The sequence below is a fragment of the Eublepharis macularius genome, chromosome 1 (genome assembly GCF_028583425.1).
Source record: "Eublepharis macularius isolate TG4126 chromosome 1, MPM_Emac_v1.0, whole genome shotgun sequence".
Classification (NCBI taxonomy): domain Eukaryota; kingdom Metazoa; phylum Chordata; class Lepidosauria; order Squamata; family Eublepharidae; genus Eublepharis; species Eublepharis macularius.
This window is the reverse complement of record NC_072790.1, coordinates 91,641,925-91,668,720: the sequence shown is the minus strand read 5'-3', so window position 1 is coordinate 91,668,720 and position 26,796 is coordinate 91,641,925. Positions and strand designations below refer to the sequence as shown.

Genomic DNA, 26,796 nt, shown 5'->3' with positions numbered 1-26,796 from the left:
CCGATGGTAAATTGAGCAGAAGAAAGTATATCCTCACGCAGATAGTTCTCTAAAGTAAGACCACACTGCCCCATCCACTTGCTTAAACAGCTGCAAAACCCCTTTACCCATTTCCGTTAGCCCCCTAAACAAGGGAATATCATACCTGAAAAGCTATTAAGCAAGCTACTGAACCATACCAAAAGTTTTCATTGTACTCCCCCCCCCGCCCCCCCCCACTTATGTTGCAAGCCATTCCAGAAGCTTCAGGTATATACATTTTAAAAGTTAAAAAGAAAAATGTAACCATAAAGCCATCAGCTTTCTCTACTGTATTCATCTAACGTAATGCTTTACTATCCTGGAAATCTAGTTAGTTTTTAATGTGCTACTGAACCCGTCTTGGTCTTCTACTGCAGTCCACCAGAGCTACCCACCTGAAACTTCCCCGAGTATCCTGCAACAAGTATTTGAAGCCAAGGAAAGGTTTCTTTGGTCCTCTACAGACTTCTTAGGAATAAGCACGGCTGAATTGGAAATTATTTCTTGCTTGGGCTGCATGTTCACTGCAGGTTACATCTAAGTAAGCTTGCATAGAGCTACAACCCTAAAAACAAGTTTTGCTCTTATTTTTGTGGTATTTGAACGCTATCTTATTGTGGATTAAGCGTATGACTATTAGGTGGGCCAAAGTTTCACTTGTTTCCATGGAGTACCCGTTTTCCTTTGCCCTCTCTGTACAGATTTATAGCAACCAAAGAAGCGCTACTTATTTTTGCGTGTGAGCGAACACACCAAGCGAGCGAGGGGAAGGCGAAACCTCCGCGCGATCGCCCGCCAGGCAACGCAAGAAAACGAAAGAGAAAGCCAGACTCCCGCGCGGAGAGAGGACTTCAGAGAGGCCCGACGCTCCAGGGCGAGCAACGCCGCTTACGAGAGCGGAGAAGCTGCCCCGCCCGCACGGCTGAGCCGGCGAACGCGAGCGGAAGACGAGAAGGCGCCTGCGCAAAGGAACGAACCCGGAAGCGGCTTGCTGGAAAGAGCCAGCAACAGGCCTGACAGGGGTGGGAGGCGGGGAAGAGAGCGGCGTTAGCGTGGCCGGAACCGGCGAGGAGGCCCGCAGGTAAGAGGAGTAGCTCGAGCCCGGAACCGTCGGCCGTGGGTCTGAGCAGGGGAGCTCCGGAGGGGCTGTCAAGTCAACACGTCATGTCAGACAGAGAGAGAGAGAGTGCGCTAGTCTTTCGCAATCAGAGCGATTCTTTCTAAACTCGTTGGGGCTTCCTTCCAAGAAAGCGTACACAGGAGCCTGGCTGGAAATCTCGCGCCTCCGCTCACCGGCTCGCTTCCGTTCTTTCTTTCTGGCCAGTTTTCTCTGGTAGCAAGTCCCACTGAGTTTCATGGAACTCAAGCCTGTGCGCCTGAGATCCCGAGCTTAGGACAGAAGCGGGCCAGCGAGACTTTATTACCATGTAACGAAGAGTTCAATCTCAGGGCCCAATCCTGCTCATCTCCACCGAGGTCTAAACGGAGATTACGTCCCGGGAAAGGTACTGGGGATCGTAGCCGTCGAACCCAATTCTTTTCGGGTTTGTTTGGAAGTAAGACGCATTGGTTTCAGTCCTATTTGCTCCGAAGTCAGTGCGTGGCTTTCCTCAAGAAGGTAATAGAGACCAGAGTTCATCAGCTTCTAGTTTTTAGTTGACAGGACTCCCAGGCAGAACAGATGAAGGAATGGGTGCCAAGAGAGTACCACGTGTGTGGACCATTCGTCTCTCTGTACTGAAGAGCCATAGCCAACTATCTCCACAAATATGTGTGTGTGGGGTGTGTGTGTGTAAAACTTTGAAATTTGCTGTCTCTGTATCAGTCCTCTGTGGGACACCCTATTCGGCCTTTTTATGGCAAGAGACTTTCAGTGCAATCCTATGCAGAGTTACACCAGTCTAAGCCCATTGAAGTCAATGGCCTTAGACTGGAGTAACTCTCCATAGGATTGCACTGTTTGAGTAATACTTGGAGAGAAGCAGCTCCAAGAAGTGACCTCTCTTTATTTAAAATATTTTATACCATCTTTTCACCCAGTTTAGGGTCCTGAAGGCAGCAGGTAGTTGAAAGCATAAAAACATGCTTTACAAATGTGTGTATCATTCAAAACAACAAGTAGTGAAACAGAATGGATGATCAGTGAGGGAATGCTGGGCAAAGTCTTCACAATGATAAGAGGTGGACAGACAAATTCTCCCTGTTGAAAGAATTCCATAATTTTGGTACTTTGACAAAGGTCACTTCTCATGTTGCCACCCATCTAACTCAGAAAGTGGGAACACCTGAAGATTCCTGGTAACTTAAGTAAAAATAATAATCTCTTACTCTTACTGTGTCTAGCGACATTTCATCATCAGGGTTTTAATTTAGAGAATCCATGCTACCATTTACAGAACTCTTGATTACTAAGTGGAATTTGCTGAGACATACCCAGGAAAATTGAGGCACAAACCTCAGGGCCTGCTGGTGAATGAGCTCAGCCATATACCTGAAAGCTGCTACCACCACTACAATTATGTATTTGTGTGCCCCCTTTCTACCAAAAAGGACCGTAATGTTTTGCTTATTTTTGATACCACTCTTTAATGATTTGCTATTTGTTTTTAACCTTTGGCTTTGCATCTTAAATTCAGCTCTTCTTTCATTACTTTAAACTTATATCTCAGGAGGGCCCTAGTCCCAAAAAACACTCTTTACATTTCTACTCACACAGAGAGCTCAGGTATTCTTTACTTTACACAAGCTTTTACCTTGAGAACTCCTTCTCTTTTTTGTGTATGACCTGTATATTGCTGCCACCAAAGGCAAAGGCCTTAGATTTCTTCTGTTTAACTGGTACTACTGGAAGGCTTTGTTATAGATGGTTGTTTGACAAAACTGTCAGCATGTGCAGGGGAATGGTGAGGACAATAAAAGATTGTTTTTAGACAAGACTCAGCCATGCAGAGTAATGGTCCACACAGGTCTTCACCAACAATAAACTCCACACAGGTATGGATTCATTCTCCACACAGCTTGCCTGAACTAGGTAGGTCAATCTCTCTCTCAGATGCATAGTCTGCCTGACTTGGGCATAATTTCTTAGGATACCACACAGATTCACTGAACTTAGAATGAGACCCCCTTTCAGGCTTCCACACAGGTTGCCTGACTTAGCTAGAATAAATATTTTCTCTCAAAACATAGTTCAGGCTCCATACAGATTGATTGCTTTGCCGAGGATGAACACTTCCTGTCAGCACACTCTCTCAAAACTACAGTTCTCTCTGCCCCCCAAGGATATTGCTACTGTCCATTCAGATTACTCTCCATTTACCATCCAGCCCTCCTCTTTATTTCCTCAGAGGCTATAATGCTCCCTTTCTTTTTTGATGTAAACAACTGAAATGGCACTAAAGGTGTTTTTAAATAGCAAAAAATAATAGAAAATTTTATTTAACATAGATCAGAAAGGTCAGGGGAAATCAGGGTTGAAAATTTCTGAGATAACTCAGTATAGGTAACTCTAAGGTAAAATCAGTACATGATTACGGTCTAATGTTTCAAACTAATGAGAATTTCTTAAGCTCTTGACAGTTATTTAAGTCTTTATGTTGAGAGGCATTTATTCTAGTTTTTTCCCAAAACACTCTAGTACACTTTCTTTGAGTATTCTCTTACTTTTTTTTGTTTCTAGAAGGCAGGCACCCTCTTTCCAGTACCCTAACCACTTCTCTTAAAACACCAGTACTTGTCTTGAGTTTTTAACTGACTCTTAAGGTTTCTAAAGGCAGTTTCTAACCACAGCCGACCAGGGATCTCTTCAGAACTAATTCCCTATTTGGTTGGGTAGGGAAATTCTCCTCTCACTAGAAGATCTATCCCCCTCTCTTTAGCCCAAATGGGAGTTTGCACCTACTTCTCAGACTTCCTTGGCAACTTTCCCCCAGTTCTTCTGTCTGTGTTAAATAAACTGCTATCAGTCAGAGCTGAATCTCGAAACTGTCAGTACTCCTCTGAGCTAGGGCTGAAATCAGACTTCTCTTTCCTCAGCATACCGTTTAGAAATCTTTCTCTGTTCAGCTCATGCTTCCCAATCAAATTCCTTGGAGAACTCAATGTTCTCTGTTTCTGTGAAACATTAGCCATTCACAGTACTTTAGCGGTTTGTGCAGCACTTCTAAGCTTTTAAAAAGTGCAGTCTGTCACAGTTGCCTACATTTTTAACTCACAACAATTTAACTCTACCCCCCCCCCACATTAGCAAGCAGAAATAAAATCCAAATTAAGTACCTTACATTCAGTACATTATAGGGATCTAAAACAGCTCTCAGAAAATTATCAAAATATAGCTTACTCTGAGAAATATTATAGGTTAACAGATCTTGGGCTGGTCCTGAATGACAAGTACCAGGCTGCGAGCTGTGGAGCCGCAGACCTTTGGATCTTGCTCTTTGGTCCTAACAAGGCTTTAAGTACCTGAAATGAAATGAAATGTAGCCCAGATTATGTGCGACTGCAGCTAGCTGCTAGATATGCAGGAGCAGAGCTCCACTTATGTTGCTTTTGGAGGAGAGAGGGGCCTTGTGTATAAAGCTGGGCCATCCCTTAGCATATCAGGCAAAAAGTCTTGTTGGAGAGTTTCTAGTATTGCATTCTTTGTTTGGTGCTGAGATGTCCATTTCAAAGGTTCCTGTTTCTTTAAAAAAAAATTAAAAAAGAAAAACCTAACTAGTTGTACAAAAGCACGGAATTAATAAAGACATGCCACTGGGTTTCTGCAAACTATAGTTTGCAAACAAGGAGTCAGCATTGGGGATGCCTGCTCCCTTCCCGTATCCCCAAGGAATACCTAAATTTGATCTTTCACTATGAGTAACTGTTGCTACTGACATTGGATTAAAGAAGTTTGAAGTTGAGAAGTGCATACAATGAAAAATATAATTAGTTGGAAATCCATATTCTGAAGTGTGTTGAGTGTTGCTTCTAATGTAATATATGCACTTCTGTATATAGTCACTGTGTCCTATACCATTGCAATTTCCATTCCAACATTGACCCGATTTAGATGAATGCTGTTTTCCTGAAAACAGAAGGTTACAAATTGGGAGCTAAGCGTGAAATATATGTTTCTTACCCCTTACCCTCTCTGGCACACATTCTTTATTCCTGTTTCTTTTCTTAGCAGCCTTAGTCATGATTTTATGTTGCATCTGCCCCCAGACTAACCAACCAGAGTGTGAAGCAAATTTGCAAATCCTGGTGAAGGGGAACTCTTTTCAGTGTTCATCCATGGGTAGTGTAGGTGCAGCTGTAATTCTGAATCATGGTTAAGTCCAAGAAGGGTAAAACAGCAGAGGAAATGGGAGCAGGCATTCCCACACTGTCTCCTACTTTGCAAACAATACATTTGCAGGGATGTCTTATTAGTCCAGTACCTTTGTTCATCTGCGTGGTTTTTTAATTACATTTTTATACCAAAAATGTCCCTTTTTAAAATGTTTGTCTTGTTTTAAGTTGGTGCTATGTATTATGTAATGTACTAACTGCTTTGTGAAGTCACTCTTTGGAACCTTCTTCACAGGAGTGTCAAAGACTGTTCTGTTCATTTCCTTCTTAATGTAGGCGAGCATTAATGATAAACAGTAAAATTTACCAATTTCTGTGACATGTGAGTGTCTTGTATTTCACTTGGGGTTGTTCTCCGAAAAGTGTAGATAGTATAGCTGGGTAAGTTTCGCTTGGGAGAGGAGGTGACTGAGAGATGATATGGTAGCCCTCTTCAAGTATTTGAAGAGCTGTCACATAGAGGATGGGGGGAAGGTGTTTTCTGTTGCCCCAGCGGGTTGGACCAGAAACAACAGGTTAAAATTAGCAAAAGATTTTTTTAGCTGAATATTAGGAAGAACTTCCTGACAGTTAAATCCAGAGGAACTGCCTGTGGTTCTCGAAAGCTTATGCTACAGTAAAGTTGATTAGTCTTAAAGGTGCTACTGGACTCTTTGCCATTTTGCTGACAGTTAGAGTAGTTCCTCAATGGAACAGGCTTTCTTGGGAGGTGGTAGGCTCTCCTTTGTTGGAGGTATTTAAGAAGAGGCTGGATGGCCACCTGACAGCAATGATGATTCTATGAGTCAATATGAATGTACACAGATCATGAGAGGGAGGACATGAAGGGATAAGCTGGTGCTAGGCTCTCGTGGCCTTTTCGTATATGCCTAGGCTAATACCAATTGCCATTAAGGGGTAAGAAAGGAACTTTCCTCTAGGCCAGATTGACCAGGGTTCTTGTAGTTTTCTTTACCTTCCTCTGGGAATACAGCAGGGGGAGTGGTGAGGGGGAAGTAGCTATGTATTTCTTGCATTGTGCAGGGGGTTGGACTAGATGACCCTTGGGGAACCCTCTAGCTGCAGGTTTCTATGTAAGTGTAATTAACTTGATTGGAGCAGGGGAGGAAATGCAGAAAAATAGCAGCTGTACTGAGAGAAGAATCAAATGTCGTTTTCAGCCCAGGGGAGGGGGGTTGAACCTAGTGACAATGCAGTGTTTACCTACTTGAGGGTAAGTCCCATTGAATTTATTGCTAAGTAAACATGCAAAGTTTGTGCTGTTAATAATCACTATGTGAAGTTATGGTTTCTTTCATTTGTAGAATTATTTTTCTTTTTAAATGTATGCAACCCTAAGATCCTACAGCTTTGATTGTAAAGCTGCACTGGGCTTGCTGGGATTAACTATTCTGGAAATGACATTTGGTGTCTTAGAGCAGCCTAGAGAAATGGCTTTATCTTCATGTTCCCAATAGTTTTGTTGTTTACTTGTGAACCTCTGGGAGAAAAAAGCCTTTCCCTTTTTTGCCATTCATCTTTGAAACTATCATGATGGACTCTGGAGGTTCATTGATAAATTCTCCTGCTTTTCCCCTTGTAAGCGTCTGACTTTTTATTAATGAGGTTGTTTCCAAAGTGTTGCTTGGAAGCTTGTCTGTAACAAGAGCAACATTCAGATGTAGATGATCAGGAGCTCTGCAGTTCTAAATGTAGTTTAATTGTTATGTGAATTAAGAGGTTCCTTCCAAAGCATGTTTGTTGTTTATGCACACATCATTTTTCCTTGTGTAGTGTAGTATGAACTATTCATATACAGTTAACTGGCAAGGGGCATGCTTGAAAGAGTAAGGAAGGAGATAAGTATCTTCCACCAAAAAAACCTTAATTTTTTTAAAAAATTGTTCGTTAGAAATTGTAATTGCTTATTTTTGCTAGCTTTATAAGACACTTTTCCAGTTCTTTAAAATATTTTAACCTAAAATTAATAGCTTTGTTACCATATATTCTTGAAGTATTGAACATAGTTATGCAATTAAAAGTATAGGCATCTTACAGGGCAATCCTAAGCAAAGGTTCCCCTTTGTCAGTCCATTGAAGTCAGTAGCTTTAGAAAGGTGTAACTCTGCCTAGGACCGCACTGTTAGTTTTGCTGAAAATTCCCAATATACATAAGATGACAGACAGCCACAAATTAATGAGCTGCATGCTACACAATCATACACACCTGAAACACAGGAAAGAATAAAAATGGAAAATAGGAACCATACATTTTATAGTAAAAAAGGTTATTTGGATTTAGAAATAGTATTCATGCAGTCGTATGTATTAAGATTAGACATTGAGTTTAACAACATTGACTTTTCAGTATGTATTATTGTTTCATGTTAATGTTGGCCAAATTTAATCTCTTTTAAAAATAAGCATATTTTTTAAAAATAAATTGTATATATCTAGTATGTACAGGGATTATAATCTGTTGCTGCAGGGCTGCTGTAGTATAGTGGTTGGGTTGCGAATCAGCACTCTGCTGGTTCCAATCCCACTACTGCCATGAGCTCAGTAGATAGCCTTGAGTAAGCTAGTCCTCTCAGCTTCAGCTCCCCAACTGTATTGTAGGGATGATAATAACACTGAATTTGTTAACCTCTCTCTGTCTAGAAGAGTGGTATATATGTCCACTTTTTATATTATTATTATTATTATTATTATTATTATTATTATTATTATTATTCTCACTAGACAGTTCTTAGAAAGCATTTTGGTTAAGACTTTGTATTAAAGCATTCACTTATTCCAGAATATTTTATAGGAAAACTTAAGAAGACCCCTGCTGGACCAGACCAGTGGTTCAACTAGTCTAGCATCTTGTTGAACACATTTGTCAGCCAGTTGCCTTGGAGGGCCAACAGACAGGGTGTAGAGGTCAAACTCTTCCCCTGATTTTAAGCATTCCACCAGATTTCTAACTTTTTCCACTGGTAGGAGGGAACAGGTTGGAGGCTAAGAGAATAACTGCTTTCCTCCCTCTCCTCCTCCATATTTCTTGTCTTTCTCTTTCTATCAGGTCCACTATAAAGACTTTACTGTGACATTTTGCCTAGATATATTAATGATTTTCTGATTGTCACTGCTGGAAATTTTCTAAAAACTGATCTGGTGCTTAGGAATCTAAAATATATTTGCTAGCCTTATTCGCAGTAGCAATTACTTTATGTTGAGGTGAAAGGGGGGAAAACCTGACAAGTCCATATTATAAATATTCAGGGAACAGAAAATTGTCATGGCTTAGCACATCTTGATTTCTAATACTCTTGGCTAGCTAAATAGTATCCCTGCCTTACTTTTATCTCAAAAATGTCTACATTAGCAAAGCTTCATTCTGATTTTGTTATTCTTTTTAGGAATTTGAATGTTGGAGAGCAGTGTTACTGTCTTGTTGTATGGATCACTGAATGGGTAATAAATGGCCCTTCCTCGCCTAACAGGAGCACTGCGCTCCTTTTCAAATGTCACTAAGCAAGATGATTATAGTGAAGATTCTGCTGACTTAAAGGTAATTAGTCCTTAAATAAAATTTACATATTGGGAAATACTATGTTTTGATTTATCTACTTAAAGATTACAGTACATTTTTCCAGGGCTACAAGTTTTGCATTTTTTTGTATAGTGATGTTTTTCAAAGCTCAAATGATTGATTTTGGTGCTCTAAAGAGTCAAACTATGGTGCTATGAGCTCCTCTTCATTCAAAAAGCATTTTGTTAATTTGGCGTGGGAAAATGCTGCACCTAAGTTTCTTTTTGTGTTTCCTGACACAGTTTGGCCAACCGCTATGATGTAGAGAAGTTGTCATGTCTTTTAAGTTATTTAGTTCTATCAGTACCTTTTAGGCTGTGTTGTTTTCTGTTTCACTACAGATTGCTGATGCAGGTTGATGTTGGTAGATCAATCTTTTACTACAATGTATTCTTCGCTATTTTCTGTGTTATAACCAAATTGGGATACGAGTGAGAAAATGGAGTCCCAGCTAATTTTTTGTTTTTGATGGCTGTGGAGGCTGAGCTCAGAATCTCCTTTGGAAATTGAAAGCTAGAACTTTTAACCAGTAGTAGACATTCATGAAGCAAAAGTCAAGGTAGCAGAAACAGTGCAGCAACTTAAAAAGAAATTAGCCCTTGTGAGCCAGTCACACCTTTGTGCAGAGTAAATTGAAAAGAAACAAATTGATATCTGACAGTTTGATGCTGAGATGTCATCTACACCTACCCAAGCACTTCAGGGCTGATTTTGAGTTCTTGCATGTCAGTATAAACCCAGAGTAATCCTCCTGATGATACTTTATTCCAGCTTTTCATCATCTTAACTAGAATAGCAAATGGGCCCTCTTTTCCACTGTCATTGAAAATTGTACTCTTCTAAAACTACTTGAACCATTAAAAGAGAATCTGTTCACTGATACAAGCATTGGCAACAACTAATATATCATAAATTAGAGGAACATACTGTACAGTACATTAGTGTATTTTTCTTAAAAAATCTCTCCTGGTGGATGTCAAAGAAGTGTCTGAATATTAGGTACATTTATAATAATCTGATCATAAAGGTCTTCTAGCTACTGAGACTCAGCATGATAGAGAAAGACCCATAAGGAAATTGGATGTGAGTTGAGGTTTTTCTATATGTTAATATCCTATTTTCTTGATTACTTCATCTTTCTGAAAGTGAAAAAATGGAAAGGATCCCAAGAAGGGTTATTAACTGGTAGAATGAAGGGTGATATTTATGACAAATGGTTACTCATTAGAAAGAATTTTGGAATTATAAATTAGGGTTTAAAGATGCTCTAAATATTGTTAGCATAGGGCAACTAGGGTGTTTCTTTTGATCTTTTACTATAGCTGAGAGATGGCTTTGAGGAAGGGAGAGGGAAAAGGAAGAGTGTTTCTTTAAAAATATTTTAAATAGAAAATGATTAAGCCTAATTAAAGTCATTGTCACAGACTGTAGAGAACAGATGGTCAGGGATCGGATGGGAGATACTGTTTTTGTGTCCAAGCCTAAGCATTTTAATTACAGTTGCATTGAGATCATGTTTTAAGATACAAGCTGCCAAATGTAGTCGGTAAGGATTGACCTTGTGGCATCAGATTCCTAAATGGGTAGCTGTGTAGTCAGTTTTAGGAAAAAACGGTCAAGAGCAGTGTTTCCACTAATGTGAGCACGTGAGCAATCGCTCACAGATTCTGACTCCTCCACTCACAGCTTCTCAGATGTAGCTCACAGATACTAACCCTCAGGTGGCCCCGCCCTCCCAGTCAGCCAGCATCTGCAGGTGGACCCTAGAGGGATGGAACAGGGATGGAGCCTCATCCCACTTCTCCCTTCCTGGCTGTGGCTGGTTTGGCCCCCAGGGTGGTGCCAGAGAGCATCTCCAGCCACTGCTGGCTCTCTAGCTGGGGAACAGAGCAGAGCTGAGTGATCGGGTCTGGCCTGACCCATGAAGCCTGAAATTGCTAGGATCCCCTCAGCCCCAGAGAGCGGAGGAGAGGAGGTAGCGCCTCAGCCACCACCATGGTGAAGGCATCATTTAACTTGGCCTTGGCGCAGAAGGAGGCTGAAGAAGTAAGCACTGACTCACAAAAGCTCATCTTGAAATAAACGTGCTAGTTTTTAAGCTGCCATTGCGTGTCTGCTTTATTTTGCAGCAGCAGACTAATACAACTACCCCTTCGTAATCAGCATGGACATACCCATTTTTGTACAGAAGTATACTCTGATTTTTGTGGCCCTTTCACCTAATGGCTTTTATTGTTAAATTGTTTTTATTGTAATCAAAACAATTTGATTGTAATTTTTTTTTAAAAGGAGGTGCACTCAAAACTTTAATGAAAGTTGTTGTTTCGGCTCACAAAGTAGATTTTTAGCTCACAACACTGCAAAGCTTAGAGGGAACATTGGTCAAGAGTCTTTGTAGCACCTTTAAATACTTAACAGATTTATTGTTGCATAAAGTTTAATGAACCAGAGCTCACTTCATCAGGTACATCTGATGAAGTGGGCTGTCGTTCATGAAATCTTATGCCATAATAAACCTGTTACTCTTTAAGGTGCAACAGGACTCCTGTTTTGTTTCTTGCTGGTATCTTAAATAACTTAAAATAACTTAATAATTTAACTTAAATAATAACTTAAAATGAGAGAGAGTTTGGTGTAGTGGTTAAGTGCGTGGGACTCTAATCTGGAGAGCTGGATTTGATTCCCCATTCCTCTACTTGAAGCCAGCTGGGTGACCTTGAGTCAGTCACAGCTTCTAGGAGCTCTCTCAGCCCCACCCACCTTACACGGTGTTTTGTTGTGGGGATAATAATGACATACTTTGTAAACCGCTCTGAGTGGGCAATAAGTTGTCCTGAAGGGCGGTATATAAATCGAATGTTGTTATTATTATTGTTATAACTAGGTATACTGTACTGGCTTTATGCCTTTTCTGGAGCATTTGAATTATTATGTAGTATCCCACATCATAAATACCTTCTCTCATTTTTTTTCTCTTTTCTGATTTATTATTGCTAAACATGCTTTTCATCAGCAACATCTAATGTGTGCTGCAGCATACATACACTTCTTCTGTTATGTGGTATAAGTACATAGAGTGCAAGTATTGCAGTGCAAACTGCATGTGCATGGCCTCTTCACACATTACCTTTCAATATGTGCACCTTCAATGTATGCAGAGGTCTTATGCAGAGGTACTTTAGTCTAAGCCCATTGAAACTAGTGGGCTTATACTGGAGAAACTCTGCATGTGATTACACTGTTAGTGAATGCAACAGGTGTGCATTTGCAAGATAGGTATATATTGAATAGGGCAAATTTGTCTTGCATAATCTGTGAGACTGCCCTAATGGCTCTTGAAGTTGTGAGTTGTATTTTTTCCTAATCGGTTTGAGCCAGGCACTCTAATGGTTACACAAACTTCCAGCACAAGAAAAGCTTTATCATCACCCGTTTCTACCACCTAAATTAGTAGGGAAGATTACTTAAGTGACGTTTCTACCTCTCCGTCAGAACATAAATGGAGGTTGGATTGGATTCGGTGAGTTGGATCCAAACTTCTGTAACTCAAAATTGTAGAAAGTATCCTTGACATCTTTAACTAGCTCCATGTGCTTTCTGGGGAAAAATGCTCCTGATGAAAGTTGGGAGAACTTGTGAACAGTATGCATTGTGGCACAGATGGATTAGGATGGGTGGGTTGAATGGCTGAGTTCCTGCTTTGCATTAGTTTGTGCTTGATTCATGTAAGAATGATTTTTGCTAATTCCTTTTTCCTGCTGCAACACTTTACATCATATTCCACATTGCTCTCTTTGGTGAGCTCTGCTCTGCTTATTAAGAATTAGTACAACTCAGTGTCTTTTGATAAACAGAAGTAAGGGATATATTCTCTTTGCTGGATTTTTAGATGAAATATTAAAGTAAACTTTCCATAAAGAGACACTACTGTTTAACATAATAAATATGTTTATAATAAGTTAGTTTTTGCTGTTACCATTAATTTGTTTAATTCTAATAAGTAACAGATATTGCAGTGTTTGGAAAAATTGAGAACTAGCATTATGAAAAAGTTATCTAATCAAAGAAATGCTTTAGCTACTTATATTGTTTGTGTTCAGAACAAAAGATCACAGTTACAAGAAGACTTATTGCACTCTGACCATAGCTGGAAGAAAATAGTGAAATTTATTGAAGAAAATTCAGAGAAGGAAAACCAACCATCTCTACATGGAGATTTAAGGACAATATTACAAGCTTCCAAACAAATAGGTAAGTAGTAATTTAAAGTTACCCTAGTAATTGTAGGCCATAGGGGTATATTACACTGCTTGCAAAGGAGTCCATAAAAGTTACGAGTAGGGGTGTACAATTTGGGTTTCAGATTTGGGATAAATATCCGAATCAGACCTGATTTCTAAAGATACGGGATTTCTGAATCTGGCCCAGCATGCTGGCACCAATTCGGAAATGCCAAATCAAAGCTTCCCAAAGTGATTTGGGTTGCTTCGGGAAACTTCAGGACTTTCAAACCCAGGCTGCCTCCAGCTGACCTGTAGAGGATCCTCCACCGGCCAGCTGGAGTTTAAAAGGTCCATTCCGGGCTTCAGCTGGCCCACAGGGGGTGGAATCACTCCTGTGGAGGGAGTCTCCCCCTGCGGGCTAGCTGGCATTTAAAGGGCCCTTTCGGTGCGGTGCTTCACTTGGCCCACAGGGAGAGATCCCCTGAGGGACAGCTAGTATTTAAAGGACCCATTCCCCGCCGTGCAAGCCACAGGGAAAGGGTCCTTTCCAGGCTTCCCTGCACAGCAGGGAAACGGCCCTTTAATATTCAGGTGGCCCACATGGGGATCCCCTCCCCCTTGGGCCTGCTAAAGCACAGGAAGTCCTGCTGCCATATTACCCGATGGGAGAGAGAGGAGGGAAACCCCCGCCTCCCCCTCTCATTGGGTGAAATAAGCAGTGGGGCGGAAAGTTTTGGTGTGCTCCAAACCTTCACAGAGCATACCGAAGCAGGGAAATAAGCGATTTCCAAAGCAGCTTGCCGCTTCGGAAATCATTTATTTCAGATTCTTTTTCCTGCTTTGGAAATTCTGTAGCAAGAAACTCGAATCTTCCTGTCCCTGCACACCCCTAGTTACGAGCTCACATACATTTTTATGACTCCACCTGCCTGCACATATATGTGTACTCACTCATTTGTGGCATATCAGTGGTATAGTGCAGTTTGTTCAAGCTTGCAAATACACTTGTTAGTAGAGTGCAGATGTATTAGGAACCTGCCATATGTAAATTTTTTATCTACTATTTTGGGAAACAAAAATTTCTGGTTAAAAGTTCAGTTGTTGTGAGGTTACAAAATGGAAAAATAAATCTTTGGTGCTCTTTATTGCCATTAGTTTTAAGTTCGTGTAACTCCAAATGTATGTTTAGAAAAATCATGGCCACAGTGGTATGGGAACCTTTCATATTTCCCCCCCTCATAAGTGGAAGCCAATGACAATTTGCTGAGGAGCAGAAATCTCATTTCTCCCATACTGACTCCACTCCTTCCATTGGTCCCATTTCCCTCCTCTTACTAGACTGGTTCCATTTACCCCCTTTTCTCTCCCACTGACTCTGTTGTGCCTCTGACTCCTCGCCTTGCCTTTAATTTCCTATTCGTGTTGGTCACTGCTACCTTGGCCTCAGGTTAAGTCTGTGTGTTTCTTTAATTGCTTGGTATGTTACAGAAGAAGAAGGGGGGGGGGTGAAAGAGCGGGATGAGTAAGTGAGGTGATTGGTTGATGACTGAGAGTATGGTGGAGCTGAGAAGTGTGTGTGGAGAGAGGCAATTAGCTGTGGGAGTGAAGAGTTAACAGTCAAGCTGTCCGGGAGTTAACAGAATCCAAAATAGTGCTGTGAAAGGCATTGGGATTCTAGGGAGAAAATAAAATACTCATAGAGGACATATTGAGGACTAGAGTGTAGGGATGTGTGGTTCAGGTATCCGATTTGGAAAAAAACCCTGAATCAGGCCCGATTTGGAAAGATTAGGTGTTTCTGCTGGCCCCGATTCAGAAATATCGAAGCAAAGCTTTCTGAAGCGATTCGGATTGCTTCAGAAACTTTGGGGCAGCCAGGAGCAGTACTTTGCCGGCTGTTCGCATTTGCAAACAGCCGGCAAAGTTCTGAGCCAAAACCAAGCTTCTCGTGCATTCTTATGAGAGGGCAGGGGGGAGAAGGAGTGAATGACTCACTACAACCTCCTCCTAACTCCTCCTATTTTGTAAAAAAAGTGGGAAGCTTGAATTTGCTTCAAAAGTTTTCTGGCAGAATGCAATGCAATGCAAGCAGCCAGCAAAGTCTGCAGAGATTCCCACCTAATTTACTGGATGGGAAGGGTGAGGAGGGGTGAGTGAGTACAAGGGGGAGGAGGGAGGGGGATCAGGGAAGGGAGGGGGGACTTAGGAGTGTCCAGTACCACTGCTGCATCCTCCTTCCAGCCAATGTATTCTCTGGAAGGAGATGCAGCAGGGGATTTAAATTGGAGGCTTTCCTTTTGGCCAGCCCACAATTTTCCTTGGCCTACATAGAGACTTGAGAGTACTTCCACTGGGACTCTTTGTATCCATTGTTGGTTGGCCTGCTGGAGTGGGACTTCACTGGGAGGAGGAGAGGACTTCACTAATTTTGCTTCACCTGAAGGATTCCCTTTCTGCCTGTCACTGCTGGACTGGTGAGAGAGTCAGTTAGTGACTCTCAGGTTTTTCTCTGGAGGGATTTTTTTTTGCTTTTCTGGGTGGTGGTGGGGAAGGGGATAATTGCCCTGGGAAAGACAGTTTAAAAGTTCTCATCATAGAGAACAATGAGGAGTGGCTGTCCAGCCTGCTCTGGGGATGGTGGGGAATTTAGGGGTGCATGTCTGTGGGTCTGTTGGGGGGTAGATTGAAAGGGGGATTATGCCTGTGGCCATGGATGCCACATTCCATGTGTTCCTGCTGTAGGAGTCTGTATTTTCCTTCAACAGGAACCAATGGAAAGTGGCTGTCCAGTTACTGCAAGGGTGGTTAGTTTTGTGGCGGGGGGAGATGTGGTTCTGAGGGGCTGCTTGGGGTATGTAGTAGCTGGACTGTGGCTGTGGCCATTGGCAGCCACAACCCATGTGTTTCTGCTGGGTGGGAGTCTTCCCCACAGTAGAAATAAAATAGTATGGTGGGAAAACCACCTTTGGGGGGCCATAACATGGCCCACCAAATTGCAATCTCCCTAAAACTTGGAGGAGGGTGGGAGGAGAGGTAGGAGCAGGTCCCCTGAAAATTGGATGTATTTGCTTGCAAAATGCCACCCCAAGCCACCTAGAAAGCCCCCTTGTTTTTCCCCATAGGGAATAGTGAGAGTGGAGGAGGATAGGGGCACCAAGTCCAATAGTTCTGAAACTTGGGGGAGTCGTTAGAGGAGAGTTAGGTGAAGGTCCTCACCAAGTTTGGTTTGATTTGTAAAGAAAATGCGCCCCCCCCCCAGGCTTCCGGAAAGCTGGGAGCATGTTCCCCATTGAAAATAACGGCTGAATCTTTATGAAGCAAACCTGAATCTTTCCAAATTGGGTACTCCGAAGCGGCTTGCTGCTTTGGAATTCCCTATATTCTGAACTTTTTTCCAGATTTGAATAATCTGAATCGGGAAATCCGAATCTTCCTGGTCATGCACACCCTTACTAGAGAGAGTCAGATCTTGATGTTGCTAGAGTATCGTGGGAGAGTGAGTTAAAGGAGAAAGAAGTGATTGTGAGTTAAAGGAGAAAGAAGTGATTGTGACACCTAAATCCAAAGAATAACATATCCAATTTTATTTTATGAAGAAAAATTATCCAACATCCTGAAACAAATATGCTTCATGTACTAATAAAGGTTTATTTTGTTTTTGTTCACCCCAGAGTTATATGTGGTTTCTGTATACCAGTCCTCAGGACCACATAGTCCCACAAAGGAGCCTTAACGCTCGGGCACAATATTCAGTGAAAAATTAATTAATCAGATTAGAATTGAATTCCTGGTGGCAGCGTTACGTACCCAGAAGGTGACGTAACGAGAGGGTTTAAGGCACCAAATCTAACCACATGATGAAAAGGGAGTCATGATAGTGCCATTTTGTGTTATTGTGGCAACCCAGAATGGTGCCCAAAGCTCCATTTTTAATGACGATCTCTGTATGTGCAGACATTGCTCTTCATGGATTTTTCCTGCCTGAAATATTTTTTTCTGCAAGCCTGGAGGTTTCTCTGAATTTGCTGAACCCCAACAGTGTTGCTGTAGTTTCCCCCCATGTGTGAATTTTTGAATCTGTGAATGGTCTGGCACTTGCTGTTAAATATAAAGATTACCCAACACAAAGCGAATTGCCCAGTTTGTACCTTGTTATAATTTTTTTCCTGTATTGTTCTTTGCACAAAAGAAGTTTTACTACATGAGTTCAGCATACTGTTGTGGCTCAGTAATTGCTGAGAATTCAATCAGTGGATTTTTTTAAAAAAAATGACTAGACTCATGCTGCTGGGCTATGTGGTATAAATCATGGGCTCTGACGCTGCCTGTTTTTCTGTGGGTCAACTTGTAGTTGCCAGTGGTGACAAAGCTCCCTTTTAATTATAAGCCCTTTAACTCTAACCAATCCAGTGTGGTGGTCATCATCACATCACAGTACTAGAAATCAGGCAGAAGTTTGTTTTCATTAGCTGGGTTGAATTCTCCGGTGTTCGTCTGGACTGCCTTTGTAGAACTCACTGACCAAAGGACAGTCACTTCAGAACCATATGTGAATTTTTCTGGAATGGTTCTCTAGTGAGTCTTCTTGCATAAATAGATCTGGGAGATGGCTAAGTATATGAGTTATAAATACCATCTTTCCTATTATACCAGTGGCCTTGTATGGACTGAACACTGGAGCTGGATTATGGGAGTCGGACCAGACCAAGGGATTGTGTGTAACTTTTCATGCCTTTCCCTTCTTGAACACAAATTCCCTTCTATCAAAGCTTGTTATTCAACAAGAGTAACAGCTTCTTCTGCTGTAGTTCAGCTGAACTTGCCTTAGGCTAGCTCAGTGTTACCCAGCTTGCTTGGTCAGGACATGAAAGGCTGCTCGTTGTGTTCAATGGTCAAAATAGTTTGAGATGGTTACTGAAAAAATTTAAAAAACCAAAGCAACATTTAATTAATATAAGACAAAACAAAAGCGTGCAAGTACTTCAGTCCTAATAAAAAAAATATTTGTAACAAAGTTTGGGAGGAAGGGACTGTGCACAGTCCCCCAAGTCTTGCCGGGGGGGGGGGGGTCCTCATTTTTTTCGTCTAAGTGTGGACCCTTGCACTGTACAAGTCTCTTCTGAGGGATTTCCCAAGTTTTGGTGATAACTTTATGGGTGACACAGAGAACTGAGATGGGGATGGAGTACTCATGAATCTTGTGGGCTCCAAGAGGCCTTTTGTATTTGGGCTCATCTTTTAAGAATCTATGAAGTAATCTATATATTGCACAGAATTAAGTATTAATGCTATAGAAACCTGGACTTTACCTCTTTAGATTAGGTGCATTGTTTTTGAGCCAGTCTTACTTCCTTGATGTCAGGACTTGAATGATAGCAGCATTCCAGGGCATAGCTACATTTCTGGTGCTTGGATGGAATAGAAATTCTGGAAACTCTGTGTATGAGTATTTTGGTTAGGGAGAGAGGTGGCCAGTTGCTGAATTAGGGCCAGAGAGGAGCGTCCACCCCAGGAGCAAATAAAGAACCACAAGCTAGCAGCAAAGATGAGTGTGAGATTGTGAGCTAGTGAGCTTCTATCCCAGCCTCCCCGAGAGCGGGCTCAGGGTGGGTTACAGCAGTAAAACATATAATTTATATTAAATGTGAATGAACTTTTCACCGGCATTATCTCAAAGCCTGTCTGAGCCATCTGGAAAGGCTTCAGCTAGCAGGTGTGAAGTGACTTGCCCACACCTCCGCTGAAGCTTCCTTAACCTAGGTCAGACCAATAGTCTATCTAGCTCAGTACTGTCTGCTCTGACTGGCAGCAGCTCTCCAGAGTCCCAGACAAAAACAGTCTTCCTCAATGCCTGCTGTCCTTTAATACCTTTAAATACCTTTAAAGTGATAGGTCATATATTGACCCCACAACCTTTGGTGTGTGTTGTGTTCATCAATATGCGCTTTTCATGGAGCCATGCCCCATCATTGAAGCTTCCTACATGTAGTCTAAAATATTTTAGGGGAAGCTGTGTTTATATCATCATCATGTTAATGTACTATGCGCAGAGGCTTTTTTTTTTAATGTGGGAAACCCTTCCAAAATATGACCCCCATCAAACCTGAATTCTGAAATGGTGTGCAGTATCCTATTGCCACAGTAAGCCACCCTGTCCTGCACATTATGTTAGTTGGCTTTCAGAAAATGGAATCTCTATACTGTGGGGGTGTAAGCAGTATCTACCTGTGAAGGTATTTCTGTGCTTGTTTCAAGATGTATTTATTGTTTTAAATAGATGGTTAAACTGTAGGCTGTTGCCTTCTTCTGATTTCTGTTTCTGTGAACAGTGGGATGTGAGAACGGACAAGAAGCCATTGAAAGTGGTGCTGTGTTTCTGTTTAAAACCCTCTACATGAAAGAGTATGTTGGTCATGAAGAGACCAAAGCCATTAAGCAGATGTTTGGCCCCTTTCCATCTTCATCAGCTACTGAAGCCTGTAATGCTGCGTCTCGGATTGCTTCTCACTTCATTCAAGAGCAGCTCATTGCCCTATTGCAGGCACCAGAACTGCAGACTGCTGTCACTCAGTCATGTTTTGGCAAAAACATTGCATTTTCATTTGACATGCATGACTTGGACTGTTCTGAAGAACTGCCTGTAAATGGTAAAATGGATAAACAGAAACTTATCAGTTTGGATTACAAGAAATATTTGAATAGCAGTTTGGAACACTTCCCAAATGGTTACGATGAAGGTTTGGCAAAGCCGTCAGAGAAGTTGGATGATTCTTTTCTTTGGTATGAGGTTGGGAAGTATCTGAATGAATCACTAAAGGGGACTCCTGGGGGCCCAACAATGGAACATCTTTGCTGCACTTTGTATGAGATGCTTGCGTCAACTAAGAGTGATGATGAGCTTCAGAATGAGGTAGGCTTATTGCTATTCATAGCATTAATAAAGGCAAGTATCATTTCTTTTGTAGATGACTTCAAATGATCTGAGAAAAAGCATAACAATAGACCTTGGGGGGTGGGGTGGGGTCACTATCTATTGATCATTGTGGGGAGCTGTGTTCCATTATGTTCCAAAAGCAGTAATGGGTTAACTGATAAAACATTGTATTTTGACTTTGTTGCAACTGAAAGGACCTGTTGAGCCCATACAAGATTTTAATATGATGCCTAAGTATAGCAAGAGGGGTCCCATACTACCTGAGATTTTGAGTTTCTTGTATCTCTTGAATGTTCTGTTTGATTGGCTACTCATTGCTGTGAAATTTGGGTTGGTGTTGGAAAGTGCTGTCAAGTCACAGCTGACTTACGGTGCCCCTGCAGGGACTTTCAGGGCAAGAGACTTCAGAGGTGGTTTGCCATTGCCTGCCTCTTTGTAACAACCCTGGACTTCCTTGGTGGTCTCCCAACATGATATAATCAGAATAGAGAAATGGCGAGATCTTTTGGAGCCCCCCAATAGGGTAACACCTATGCCTTATCTCCTCAACCTATCAAATCAGGAGTACAGACGAATTTTCACACTAATGCGACTGGATGTTTTTCCCTCAGCTGTCCTCGAAGGGAAGTTTTAAAAAATCCCTTATGAGGAAAGGATTTGTCCCTGCTGTGAGGAACGGATAGAATCATTAGAACACATTATATTTGATTGCAAGGTGTATAACAATCTTCGCAAATCTCTTCCTCTTTTTTCAACTTTGCCCCTTATCCGTAGCCAAAGGATATGCACTCTGAGGGGTTTCTTTTCAGATAGACATCCTAAGATCACATTTCAGGTGGCCAGTTTTGGTTGGATTGCTTCAGGGATCAGGGAATCCTTAGTGTCTAAGTGAATGATTTTATTGTACCACTGAGAATTTTAAAGTTTATACTATTGTATCGTGAATGATTTTACCCAGGTATTGTGAATGGTTTTATTGATGTTTTATTTTCTTCTGTGGTACCTTTTATTGGTGTTTTATAAATTGCTGGTCATTGACCGTGGAAAAACTACTACTACTCCCATCCAAGTATTAATCAGGGCTGACCCTGCTTAGCTTCTGAGATCTGATGAGTTCAGGCTAGCTTGGGTTATCAAGCTCAGGGCTCATTTTTGGTTATGCAAGGTTTTTTTTTAACAGAAATGTGCCATAAATCTGTCAGCTGCTGCCATCCATAGAAGGAAACAAGAAGAAAAGCAAGTAATCTGTAGTTCAGAGTGGAACTAGTGATGGCAGTCAGGTTTAGAATTGAGAAGAAATAAATGATCTTCTTCTCAGATAATGGAAGATTATTATTATTTGTTATTTATTTAAACATTCCGATATTAAAATATTAAACTGTGGGTTGGATTAAGAGAGTCCCATGGTAAAGGAATTATTTTTATAGTACAATGTATTTTAGATAATGTGGTCTAAAGAGTGTTCATTATATTTAGGATCAAAAATTAATTTGGTGAATATACCTTCCTGTTGTCAGAACTGTGGCTAGATAAAATCCTTACTCCAATCTGCCTTCTGCAATTAGACAAAAGTCCATTGTTTCCAAAAAGCATTTAATGAAGAAAAAGATTATTATAGTCCACTGGCCTGAATGCAAGATCCAGGTTGGTACATATTCATTGTTACCAATGCCAGGCAAAGCAAGAGATACATATTAAATATCATAGCTGACGCATCCTCCCCCCACAGTTCTCATAATATTCCCTTTGAAGCTGCAAAAGCGAAAGCTTCCCCAAGGCCGGTTCTTGGTGGAACGTCGGTAGCCAAAACAATGCGGGTCTGTGAGATAGCTGCCTGGGAACCTCTGCACCTGGGGAAGAAAGCACTGAACACTGAAAGGATTAAATATGGAGTCGGTTAAGCATAGGTATACAAAAGGGCGTTCTGATCCTGACATTCTGCCCCCCCTAAGAAGCCCCCCCCCCGGTTTATGTGGATAGCGATAGTGGAACGCTTTCAGTAGTCTAGGGGCATGAACATGTACAGCACTGACCCACTCATCAAACCCAGAATCAAAGTCCTTCCACCTAATTAGGTAAAACAGCTGGTTTCGTTTAATTTTTGAGTCCAGTATTTGTTGTACTTCGTAGTGGGTCTGGTCATCGATTAACGTTGGAATAGGGGGCCCTTTGATGTGCCACTGGTTATCTGTTGGAGCCCTTTTTAGGAGGCTGACATGGAAAGTATCATGCACGTAGCGTAGGTTCCTTGGCAAATCTAAAGCTACAGTCACTTTGTTGATTACTTTACGCACTTGGAAAGGTCCTAAGAACTTCAGAGCTAGTTTTCTGCTGGTTTGGGATAATTTTAGTTTTTTTGTGGATAGATAGACAAGATCACCAGGTTGTAAATCCCATTCCGCCGCACGGTGGCGGTCTGCATATTTCTTGTAGTCTTGTTTGGCTTTGTCGAGGTGTTTTTTGATTTGAGCCCATTGCTGAGCTGCTTCCCCCCACCACTCGGTAACGTCTTGAGAAGCTGTAATAGGAGGGGGGAGCGCTTCGAACGGGAACGGCTTGAAGTGGAAGCCATAAATTACTTTGAAAGGAGTTTCTCCGGTAGACGCGTGTACACTGTTATTATAGGAGAACTCTGCTAACAGGAGCAAGTCAATCCAATTGAGTCAATCAGCTTGACAGAGTCAAATTTGCATATGAATTCCAATTCAGCAGCCTCCCGTTGGATTTTGTTTTGGAAGGGTTTCTGTTGAACCACAGCGACTTTTAAGTCTTTGGTGGAATGTCCTGGTAGATTGCGACTGGTAGACATTCCACCAAAGAATTAAAAGTCGCTGTGGTTCAACAAAAACCCTTCAAAAACAAAATCCAACGGGAGGCTGCTGAATTGGAATTCATATGCAAATTTGACTCTGTCAAGCTGGGACTGAATAGAGACTATGAATGGTTATCACATTATCACAGGTAACAGATTTCCTTTACAGAGGCGTGGTCTGGGGGAGCCCAGAGACGCCTGGTGTGGGCTTTGTTTGTCAATTATCTCAGCCTGAGTGCGTGTGGGCTTTCGGGGACCACAGTTCTCTTTGTCAGATGCAGCTGGCAGGGAGAGCTGTGGTTATTGAGGGCTTATACTACATAGGAATTGGATACCTTCACTGCGGCAAACTAACACGGCAAACTGACTCCACACCAAAAGGAGATGTTTACATTTACAAGCAAAGGAATGTTTTGATTGCCTTCACACTAATTGCATCCTGTCCTCTTGTGATATATGTCCCCTTCTTTCCCCTCCCCTCCTCTTCTGTATTTGACCAGTTCGGATCAGGCATCTGATGAAGAGAACTTGATTCTCGAAAGCTTATGCTACAATAAAATAAAATTGGTTAGTCTTAAAGGTGCTACTGGACTCTTTTTGATTTTGCTACTACAGACTAACACGGCTAACTCCTCTGGATCTATGTTTTATTGAAATGTCTTTGGGTATTGACTGAACTACTCACTATGTAATCCACGTTGAGTCTCAGTGAGAAAGGAAAACTATAAATAAAACTACTTACAAAAGTGTAAGTCTGTTTAGAATTGCAGTGTTAGTCAGCTGGGAGCTCACCAGTTTTCTCTTTTGAATTAAAGGCTGAATTATCTGTACATAGTAAAGTGCCTAAATCGTCGCTTAGGAATCTTTTCCCAGTTCAGTTATGGTAGTAGCACTATTTGTATGTTAATCTTCTCCTGTGGCAAATGTTACCATACTGCTTCAGGTAATGTGGGAGAAAATGCTATATTCCTGTCTACTTCAGATGCTGGTCTTAGCAGAAAGAATTCAGTGCAATCCTATCTTTCTACTAAGGGATGAAGCTGGTTTGTAATGAACTGAATAATTTCCACTCCACTCCAGCCTTTTGTAATGGAAACTTCACCAGAAAGGCCAGCCAAGGAAGGTTGCCTGCCATATTCTCCACTCTTAGTATTTCTTCAAATATATAATGGTAGTGCTCTAGTTAGGTCCAACTAGCTTTATCCATTCAATCAATTTCAGACTGCTTCCCAAGACCTTGTTGTTGTTCTTGTTGCTGTTGTGATCTATCAGTTGATACTGAAGTGAAATTTACAAGCAAAATGCCAAGAAATCTCTTGCTTCCTTGGCTCTTTAGATGTTTCTTTGTCTCTGCAGTCTTGGCCTTTCCTCTGTTTTTAATGTGATCTGTTTAGTTGCACTATTTGAATGTTGCCCACCTATAAAACTAAAACATAGGTAAACACTTATAGATTGCCTTCCTCTTTGCACAGACAGAAGATGCTGGAGGCTAATGGCTTTGGTTTACTTAAGGGGATCAGAATGAGAATCTATGCCTTTACTGAAGGGCATGGTGATGCAGCTTTATAGCTGTGGGGCTCAGAACAATGCATCAATAGTGTTGCCCAGTGGCTAGCAGAATCCAGTATGGGCCAATGGATATGTTGTACCCAGGAAACTGCAAGTTATTCAGCAGCATTGTGCTTTCAGGTACTGAGCTAGCACTGCTCATTCCTACCAGTTAGACTATTGTGTATTCTACCCATCCATTGTAATTTGGCTGTTTAAACTTTGCTAGCAACTGCTAGCATTCTGAATGAACTCTTGTCCCTTAGGGTTTTTTTTTAATGATGAAAAGAATATGTACAATGAAGAATATTTAAAGAAGTGTCCATGAGCCTTTTCTAGATGTTCCTGGGGAAATGTGGTAGCATAGTTTTGTAATTTTTTAAGGTATGATGCCTGTAAAAGTAGCTGAAGAAATATTGTACAAAAATGTGCAAAAAGACATTTTCAGATATATGTAGCAGTATAGAAACAAACTGGTTGAAGGACAAAAAATGTGTTCATTTGTCTTTCATCTGACCATAGTATCTGAAGTTCATGCCAAAGGAAGGTTGAAATACCATTGCAACCCCTTGTCCTTTCTTCATGACCATCAGTTGATTTTGGAATCTGATACAATGGATTTAAAGTGGCTTTTCTGACTTCCCTGTGTGCACAGAAACAGCGACTCTGATGTTTTTCAGAGTCACATATAAATTCAGCCAAAATGAGAATAGTATAAAGGTTCGAAAATTCACATGACAAAGACACATGCTGTGAAGAAGAGGTCTTGTCTGTGGCTGATTTCAGTGTTCATAATAAGTTAGGTTTTATGCTACATGGTAAAACAGGCAGAATTGGAAATATTCCTCAAAAATTGCTTTTAAGTTGTTTTGTGCTGAGGGAAAACTATTGTATAATCAACCTCTAAGGTTTGTTTGTCTTTCATCTGACTATAGAGTCTGAAATTTATGCCAGAATAAAAATAAGGTGCCATAAAACTTGTTCATCTCTATAACTATAGAGATAAAAAACAATATAGACTGTAACATATAGACTATAAATAAATACATGTCCAGAAGGATTTGGTGGTGGTGGTGGAGGTAACAGATATAGTTAAATCTGCTCTTTCTTCTTGATATGGGCTGAAGGTAAATACTATAGTCAGATGCTATGGCCTTAACCTTTGTCTTGTTTTTGTTACAGAAGAGGGGCATTCTATGAGAATTCTGCAGGGGAGCCAGCTACAGTAGCTATGAGTCAGCTTCATGTGCACCTTTTGCACATTCCTAAAGCAAGCTGGCAACCCTCCGGGTTTACCAGTTTATTCCCTCCTGTCTTTCTGTTGATTTCCCAAGTATACACATATTACTATAGCTCCCTCTTCTGTCTTTCTTTAATAGTTTTGTTTTTAAAAATTCCTTCTGTTGGAGATAAAGAAATTATTCTGTGGGTTAGATCTAAAGATGCCATTGTATGAATGGAAGATGCTCTGCTATTGCAATTCATGTCTATAATTTCCATGGATCTCTCTCAAGATACAACCACTACCACCCCATTCAAAACCTCTTCTCCCTCTGAGGCGGAGGACATCTTGGGTGTTTCCCTTCGCCCAATCAGGGAGGCAGGAAATAGAAAAAACTTTCTTCCTCTTCCTATTGGCATATGGAACACCCTCTCTCTCCAGTTCTTTCCTGCCTCCAGGGAGAGCAGTCGGTCCGGCAGTTTTTCTCTCTGCCTGTTTGCTTTCAGTTTCTCCTTCACTCTAAATTTTCTTCCTCTACAAACCTGCCTTACTTGTACTAACTCTATTGCCTTGTTAGCCTTCCTTGTTAGCTTTCCTTTCTTTCCCTGCCTTTCCCCCTCTTTTTTTTTGGCTACTACTCCTGTGTCCCATCTGCAATGGAGTCCAGGGACTCAGACGGGAGCTTCATGGAGGCCGAAGAAGAGGGCACGACAGCATTGATCCCTTCAGAGAGCCTGGGCGATTTTCCCGGTACCGTCCTGCCCCTGGGGCTGGCACGGAATCCCGGCATCTTTCCGGCTGAACAGCCGTGTATTCCATCTAAAAAACATGGGAAAAGAGCGCAGGAGCCGGGACCGTCGGAGAGCTGTCGCCCTGAGAGAAAAAAAGAAGGCGCCAAAACAACAACCGCGGAAAAGGCGGGAAAAAGCGGCGGCGGCCGCGAGTTTCCCCACGCAGCGGCGGACAACGTGCTTGCCATTCTCCCGCCGGGAGAATCGGCAGAAAATAATGCTGGACCTGTCTCCCTCGCTCCTGCAGCTGAGAACATCGCAGAGCCAGGTATTGTCCCCGCCGGCTTCGGGCTGCCGCAAGAGTATGGAGAACCCCATGCAGGGGACTTCCTCCCCTTACTGAGACAAATGATTAGGG

The 26,796-nt window shown here is 41.6% G+C and overlaps 1 protein-coding gene across 2 annotated transcripts in view; it reads left to right on the top strand.

Annotated features, from left to right (window-relative positions):
• The first annotated feature begins 1,026 nt into the window (after positions 1–1,026).
• ASCC3 (activating signal cointegrator 1 complex subunit 3) overlaps positions 1,027–26,796 on the top strand; it is a 362,388-nt gene continuing 336,618 nt past the window's right edge. For both annotated transcript variants that reach the window (XM_054986845.1, XM_054986854.1), the window contains exons 1-4: positions 1,027–1,102; positions 8,736–8,887; positions 13,009–13,159; positions 19,461–20,041. In XM_054986845.1, coding sequence (XP_054842820.1) covers positions 8,798–8,887; positions 13,009–13,159; positions 19,461–20,041 — 822 coding nt within the window. In that variant the 5' untranslated portion in view covers positions 1,027–1,102; positions 8,736–8,797. The remainder of the gene's footprint in view (positions 1,103–8,735; positions 8,888–13,008; positions 13,160–19,460; positions 20,042–26,796) is intronic.